Source organism: Galeopterus variegatus, unplaced genomic scaffold (genome assembly GCF_000696425.1).
Source record: "Galeopterus variegatus unplaced genomic scaffold, G_variegatus-3.0.2 Scaffold3726, whole genome shotgun sequence".
Lineage (NCBI taxonomy): Eukaryota > Metazoa > Chordata > Mammalia > Dermoptera > Cynocephalidae > Galeopterus > Galeopterus variegatus.
This window is the reverse complement of record NW_007729837.1, coordinates 36,077-44,094: the sequence shown is the minus strand read 5'-3', so window position 1 is coordinate 44,094 and position 8,018 is coordinate 36,077. Positions and strand designations below refer to the sequence as shown.

General features: G+C 51.8%; 1 protein-coding gene across 1 annotated transcript in view; it reads right to left on the bottom strand.

Annotated features, from left to right (window-relative positions):
* Positions 1-3,971: 3,971 nt before the first annotated feature.
* Positions 3,972-8,018, bottom strand: part of LOC103601410 (solute carrier family 23 member 2-like) — a 28,545-nt gene continuing 24,498 nt past the window's right edge. The window contains 2 exon segments of the mRNA XM_008585814.1: positions 3,972-4,106; positions 4,108-4,125. Of these exon segments, the coding sequence (XP_008584036.1) occupies positions 3,972-4,106; positions 4,108-4,125 (153 nt within the window).

Here is an 8,018-nt window from a genome sequence, read left to right as displayed (position 1 = left end):
AGAGAGAGCACGCAATGGACTGGGAAAGGTGGCCTGACTGTCGGGCAGCACGGGGGGCCTATGTGAAGTTCATGGTCATGAATCCAAGACCAGTCAGCTTGGTTGTATGTTTTCTCCAGCGACGTTCGCCTGTGCAGGGGCAGGCACAGAGGAAGTGAAGAATTGTTTCCGATCAGCACTAAGGTTTTGCCAAGAGAGCACGAAGAAGAGAGAGCAGACCAAGGGCATTAAGAATGCAAGAAGGTGATTATTATGACTGACCATGAATTGAGGCTGGATGAGGAGGGAAGGAGAACAAGAGGGAGGTGGGAGGACAGTAGATTTAGATCCTGGCAGGGTTAAGTGTTATTGGACTTGGGGGACTAGCAGTGTGAGCTGGAAAAATAAGAGAATGGTGGTCAGAGAACTGCTTGAAATTGGGACTTGTAGGAGGCTCAGTTATTGGTAATCCCAAAGCCTAGTCTGAAATACGGCCAGATTATCATGCAGCACAAGGAACTGAGAGGCCGGGCCTGGAAAGAATGAGCTCTGTGGATATGAAGCCACCAATCGTTAAGACAGGATTGTTGGTGAAAGAGACAGTGACTGGCACACTGGCGTCCTCCAGAACTGTGAGAAATAAATTCCTGTTGTTTATAAGCCACTCGGGTTAGCATCTTTTGTTGTAGCAGCCCAAACGAACTAAGATTGTAACCAATATAGGATTTTTAGTTAGGGACTGTAGCAAGCTGAATAATGGCCCCCAAAGATATCCATGTCCTAATCACCAAAACCTGTGATGTCATATGGCAAAGGGACTTTGCAGGTGTGGCTAAATCAAGCATTTTGAGATGGAGAGACTATCCGAGATTAATTGGATGGGCCCTAAATGCAATCACAAGTGTCCTTACAAAAGGCAGGCAAGAAAGTCAAAGGAGACAGAAGAAGATGGGAGAATGAAAGCAGAGGTCGAGTGTTGAGCTCTGAAGATGGGGGAAGAGGCCACAAGCCACAGAATGCAGGCCCCTTCTAGAAGCTGGAAAAGGCAAAAAATGGGTTCTCCTAGAACCTCCAGAAGGAAACCACCTGCCAACACTTTAGTTTTATCCCTGTGAGACTTCCTACTTCTAGAACTATAAGAGCATTTGTGTTCTTTTAAGCCACTATATTTGTGGTCATTTCTTACAGCAGCCATAAGAAACTATTACAGAGACAATAAAGATAAAGTCTTCCAGCTCTACACTTACTAAAACTTCTTTGCATAGGATACCCTAAGACACCATGGTCCTCCCTGGGATGTTTTTGGTAGAGCCAGTGGGGAAGGCTGTCTTTTTTGTGCCTTTGCAGTCCCAGTGGAACGCTGCACACCTGGGGTGACGTGTGGCCACCTTCTCAGCCGCACTGGGAGAGAACAAGGCTGGCAGGCAAGGAGAAGCAGTGATGGGAGACGGATAGAGAGCATGCAAGAGAGAGAGAGGGAGAGAGACAGACAGTCTCATCCTTCAGGCCTCAGTTCTTCCTGTGATTTTTCTATGGTTCTGTGAGCTCTCCTAGTTTCCCAGTTACAAGAACCAATAAATTTCATCTCCCGTTTTTCGAGTTTAGCTTTTCTCATTTGCAGCCAAAAGGGTCTTGACAATTACACAGAGACCTCATGTGTGGCTTGGCAGGGAATTCAAAGGCTGTGACCACTTCTCAGTGGCTGCGCCAGGGCAGAGCTGGGAGCACCCCAAGGTACGTGCTTTACAAGAGCCTGCCAGCCACAGTGATGCCAGGCTTCAAGGTCAAGGCCAGACCTGCAAGATCCTCCCACCTTTTAGGGTTCTTCTATGAGTCAGAAGCTTTCAAAGACACTTTCTGCTTGGATCGTCTTTTGGGATAAATTCTGTTATGTTCCTCTTTCCTCTTCTTATCACTCAGCTCTCAAGCACCGCAGGGTGCCGCCACTCCTATAGTATCCCAGGGCTGGGTAAGCAAATGCAGTCACCGGGCACCATTCAGGCTCGTTCTTAGGAGGATTGTCACTGTGGGCCACCGTATTGCAGACTTCCCTGTCCCCACCTCACCTCCTCGCCCCCTTGAAAACTGAAATTCTTCATTTGAAGTAGCAACCCTCCTTCCTCCCTGGATCCATTGTATTCAGAGGGACAGTGACTGGAGTTGTCCCAGGAGACAGTGGAGTCTGCACTTCTCCCTGAGGGTGCCTCCCTGGCAGTTTTGGAGGCATCAGGGCATTGGTTCAGGATGCTCCGGGAATAGTCTTTAAGATCGGCCACTCTTAACCCGTCACCAACAAAGACAGTCTGGACTTCACGTCCCTACATGTGCAAGCTTATAACCGCACACACTGAAGGCCGGCTCCCTCTCCCCTGTCAATTTTCCGCCCACTGGGGCAGGCTGAAGTCTAAGGCCACAGTGTGCTTTCTCAGCCTGGCTTGGTCTCAGGACTCCTCCCTGGAGAAATACCCATGCACTTACACCTTCTATTGGAGTCCCAGAGCCAGGTCTTCAGCTTCTCCACCCCATCTGGCGACCCCTCCCATTTCACTCAGATAATAATAGAACCCAGTGGCATGAAGGGCTGTTGGAAGGTTTTAGTGGAGAGGCTCTGGGGTGAAGCAGACCTGATCTGGGAGAGCAGCACACCCTTCACCACCCCGCCTCCCCGCATGAACGGGCTTTGCGCTCACACTGGGTTCCCTTGCTAGTTCCAGACGCTGTACTGGGTGCACCCCTCCACCACCCCACTTCTAACAAGCAAGAATGCACACCCCAGCTCCTCTCCTAGCACTCACCCACTTCCTGCCCATGATGATGGGAGACTGGGAATCACCAAGCCTTGGAAAGTGCATTACAAGGGCCTAGCAGAGATGAGTGAACGGTGGGGTGCAGGGCAGAGAGTCCCTGCTAGAAACAACCTCAGGTGCTCCCCTTCCCACAGCCCCACAGGACAGTATCTCCCCTTCTTTCTCCTGGAGGAGTGGGTTTGGCCAAGCAAGGATAGCATTTTTGATGCGAAGGAGGTGTTGGGAGACAGCATGGATTTTTTTTCTTGCTAGTGGGACCCAGTGCTCATCTGAAAACTGACATAATCCTGAGTGCCCTAGGGAAACAGTGGAGGCTTCTGGAGAAAACCAGGGCAGCAGAATTGAGCTCAGCTTCCCAGCAGCTGCAGTCCACTCTGGTAGACAGAGTCAGGGGTCTAGCAGAGGCTGCAGTCCTGTCCTGCCATAGCTGGACTTTGGCCTCCTGGGCCTAGTATGCCCTGTCCTACATGGAAGCCGTCTTAGATCCCCCCACCCCATGACTCCTGGGTCTCAGGCTGGGCATTCACTCCTGCAGGGAAGGCTGAAGAGCAGTGGAGAGGCTGGGGGGAGCTTGTAGGTAGAACATGGGACAGTGGAGTGTGATGAAACCACACAGGACTGTGGCCATGTGGCCAGCCTCAGTTCTACTTAGATAGATGTAACTTCGTATAAAGCTAGGCCACAGTTCCTAGCTGTGGGGGGACTGGAGCTCCAGGAACTCAGAGCAGGTACAGGGGGGAGGATACTCCTCACCACTCCTGAACACCAGCCTTGAGGGGCCGGGGCTGGAGGGGAAAGAGCTGGGGAGGCTGGCAGGGCCTCCCCCCTCTTTGGAGAAGAAGAGAGCTGCTCTTCTGACCTTCCAACAAACAGCCCCATCTCCGTCCCCCTCTCTACCCCAGGCATCTTCCTCCCGACGCCCCAAAATACTGCCGAGAGCATGTAGAGAAGCAGGATTCAGTGTGGACACCAGGCCATGCTTGCTTACACTTAAGACCAGGCCACAATGACCAAATGACCAAGTCAGAGCACCTTGTCGTGATCTTAAGTCATGATCTTAATTGAATTCTTCTTTGGCTGCCAGGGTGTGCCAGGTGCTGGAGGCACTGGGGAGGGCAGCACCCACCAGTACCTAAACAGGGAGAGGGTGGAGAGGGATTCGGGCCTGCGGAGGGACAGTCCCCCTCACATCCTGGTTTCTGTGGCGCCCTGCAGGAGCTCTCCTGAGCAAGCTTGGGAGCAGATGGGGAGCTGGCTCACACCCACCGTGCCTTTGCCACTGTGTTCCAGCCTGGGCCAGAAGGGGAGGCTCCGGGTGGGTGCAGGAGGACGTGCAGAACTTGCTGCCAATCCCCCAGGGGAGGCGGTAGATCTCCGAGGCCTTCAGAGTCTCCCCAGATTCATCCTGGATTTGATCCCATGCCAGGAGGCCTCGCTCCTCCTGACTTCCTGATAGGCGACAGTGAGAAGTCAAGACTGGGCCCTGAGGGAGCGGGGCTTCCTGCAGGCACTCACCAGGTCTCTTCTCAGGAACCTCCCCCTCTTCCCCTCCTCCTCCTCCTCCTGATCCTCCTCTAAGCGTGTCTTAAGCACAGCTCAGCTCAGCTCAGCTTAGCTCAGTCCCACTGCATGGCTGACACTGTGTGCCAAGCCCTGGGTACAACACATAGGAACCACGGAGATTTCCTCAACCCCAGGGGGTGGGCCTGTGTGCATTTCAATGTTTCTGACATGCAGTTGCATTTTACATTTGGTGGAGAGAAGCAGTGTGAGAACAGAATACCATGAGCAGGTGCTATCACAGAGCTCCTTTTAGGAGGCCGTGGGAGGATCCAGAGGAGGACAGGAGGAAAGACCAGCTCGGCAGCCTCCTTCAGGAAGCCCCCTGTGACTGGAGCCCCTGTGCTTTTCACCTTCAACTTGCTCAGCACTTACAGACCACAGCCCTCGCAGCCTCCTTCAGGAAGCCCCCCGTGACTGGAGCCCCTGTGCTTTTCACCTTCAACTTGCTCAGCACTTACAGACCACAGCCCTCATCAGCCTGTAGGGTGACTGCCTGTTTGCCCACCTCTCTCCCTCATTAGCCTTGGATTTCTGGAAGGCAGGGGCATGTCTTACTTCTCTTGTATTCTCAGTAGATGGCACCTGTTACATGACACTTGCTCAGTGGATTTTTATTAAAAGAATGAATGAATAAATAGATATGTGGTCTCCCTCACCAATTAGATTGTAGGCCCTACGAAAGCCAGGACTGGGTCTTTTTCCTTTTGCTTGTGGTGTATTTTCTACTTTAGGGCCTGGTTATAGACTGAATTGTTTCCCCCTAAATTCATATGTAGAAGCCCTAACTCCCGATACCTCAGAACTGACTGTATTTGGAGATGGGGCCTTTAAAGATGCAATTAAGTTACAATGAAGTGGTTGCGGGGCCTAATCCAATCTGACTGGTGTCTTCACAAGAAGAGGAGATTAGGACACACAGAGAGATGTCAGGCCCTGCACCCTGCCCAGACCCAGGGCCCACTCAGGGTATGCTGTGACCAGCCTGTCAGGGGAAGGGGAAGCTCTCCAGCTAGCCCAGATGCTGACCATCTACCCACAGTGCCAGCTCACAAGGCAAGCTGAGCCCTACCAGGGATGGTGTTGTCCAGGAGAAAGCCCAGAAATCCACCGACAAACATGCCCGTGGTCAGCAGCACCTGGATGACCTGGTCCAGCTGGAGAAGCCCTAGAGGGAGACAAAGCAACAGATCCCCTGCAGGCTGTGCCCCAGGCATGGCCACCATCCAGACGGCAGAGGACACTCACCTGTCTGGAGAATCTCAGCATTCTTCTTCACCCAGTTGGGAATGGTGAGTCCACAGTAGATGGAGAAGCCAAAGATGAAGAGGTTCCTGGACGAGTTCATGTCCACGTACTGAAGGAGAAAGGCCCAGAGGCAGGCACCTTTTCTGCACACTGATGCATGTACTGTTTTCACAGGTTCTGATACTTCTGGCTAGTTCCTTCTTCCATCTGGTGGCTTCTGGGAGCAAGGACTCCCTTCTCTTCCACCCCTGCCCAGGCCCATCCCGTTCCCCTCCATCCCATGGGCTGCTCTCTAGAGAGGGATGCTGCTGCTTCTCCAAGGGAACTCACTGGCCTCACCTGCAGATTGGAGATCCCTACAGCCGTGATGAGCCCAAACATGACCAGGAACATGCCTCCATTCACGGGGGCTGGGATGGTAGAAAACACAGCCCCGATCTTCCCAAATACGCCCATCAGAAGCAGCACGCAGCCCGCAGCGACCATCACCATCCTGCTCCCCACCTGCAGCGCCCGGGGAGACAGGATGAGGAGGAGCAGCCAGGCCAGATGCCCAGAGCCTCTGCACCTCCAACACTGCGGAGCTGGATTTGCAAGAGCAGTGCCCTCTAACCCCACAGTGACCCCCCCGCCCCCTAACAGGGCTTGGGAAAGGCGTGACCTCAGCCTGGTCTCTGCCACACCTCTCTTCTCTGCTGCTCTTATACCTGTCCTGGCTCCAATGCTCCTCCCCTAAGAAGCCTGTAAGGCAAGGGGAGAAGTCTCTCGGGAAGCAGAGTGGCCCAACACCTGAGGATGGGCGTTTGGAAGCCAGTCCGAGCTCTGCCTCTAACTAGCTGTGTAACTCTAGGCGCATGGCCTCACCTCTCTGAATGTCAGCCTCCACGTTTACCACATGGGATTAATAATACCTGCTTCATAAGATTAGATCAGAGAATGTATGTGAAGTGCTCGGAACAACGGTAAACATTAGCATAGTAAGCACTCCAGAAGGAGTAGAGACTGTTTGCACAGGACAGGGTGCCAAGTTCTACTGCATGATGTTGCATCTCGGGCTTGTGCCATTGTCCCCTGGGGTTACGTGTTTCTTTTTCCCTATAAGATCACATGCCCCCTCAAAGACAGGAATCTCTTTTACTTTTCCTCCACAGCCACTCTTCGCCCTCAGCACCCGTACAGCATTTGATATATGCAAGTTTCATGGATCATGGAAGGCCAGGGCAGGATGGCAACCCTGTGAATGCCTTGTTTAAACCTCTCATTTTACAGAAGAGAAAACCAAAGTCCAAAGAGGGGGAGCAAGGTGCCCAAGGCCCCACGGTGGCCACGTTTGAGTCACACCCAGTCTCCTGTCTCTGGCCTGGCAATCGGTCCCCTGCATTTGCAAACAGCCAGACATGTGGGTGCTTGACCCACACCACATCCATTTCAATTTCCACGTTCCTGTTGCTTTGTAAGTAGGGTCTGTAATCTTAGTGGGCGAGACAGATACCCAATGGGTAAGCTAATAAAGGAAGGAGATCATTTCTGATAGCAGTATGTTTTCTATAACAAAGTATCAGGGGGGAGGGGTGCTGGGATGGGAGCTTTGTGGAGGGTGGTCAGGGGAGGCCTGCCCAGGAGGTGAGGGTTCAGCTGAGATGCAAGGAAATAGGAGTCATGCACATGAAGATTTGGTGGAAAGGCATTCTAGAGAGGAAATAGCGAATGCAGCCTCCATGGTGGGAGGAGTCTGGGTGGTTTGAGAGCAAGAGGACAATCAGTGTACCTAGGGCGCATGACCCAGGGAGAGAGGCAGGGGATGGGATAGAGAGCAAGGCTCCATCATGCAGAGCCCTGGGGACCACGGGAAGGAGTCAGAATGAAACCCGAAAACAAGGCATGCACAAAATGTGGCACATCCACATTATGGAATGGAATGGAATATTACTCAGCCTTTAAAAGGAAGGAAATGCTGACACATGCTACAACATGGGTGAACTTTGAAGATGGATGCTAAGTGAAATAAGCCAGTCAAAAAAGACAAACAGTTTATGGTTCTACTGACATGAAGTCCCCAGCATAGTCAAATTCATAGAGACAGAAAGTAAAATGAAAGTAGACAGAAAGTGGTTGCCAGGGCCAGGGGGAGGAAGGAACAGGGAGCTGTTGTTTAACACGTGCCGAGTCTCAGTTTTGCAAGATGAAAAGAGTTTGGAGGTGGATGGCGCTATCAGTTGTACAACAATGTGAATGTGCTTAACACTACCAAACTGTACACTTAGAAACAGTTGGGATGGTAAATTTTATGTTGTGTGTGTTCTATCATAATCAAAAGTGAAAAATAAAAAAACCCAAAGACAAGAAAACCCTTGGTAGAGGATTTTTAAGCAGGGTGGTGACATGCTGTGATTCACATTTCAAAAAGCTCCTTCTATAAAAGTC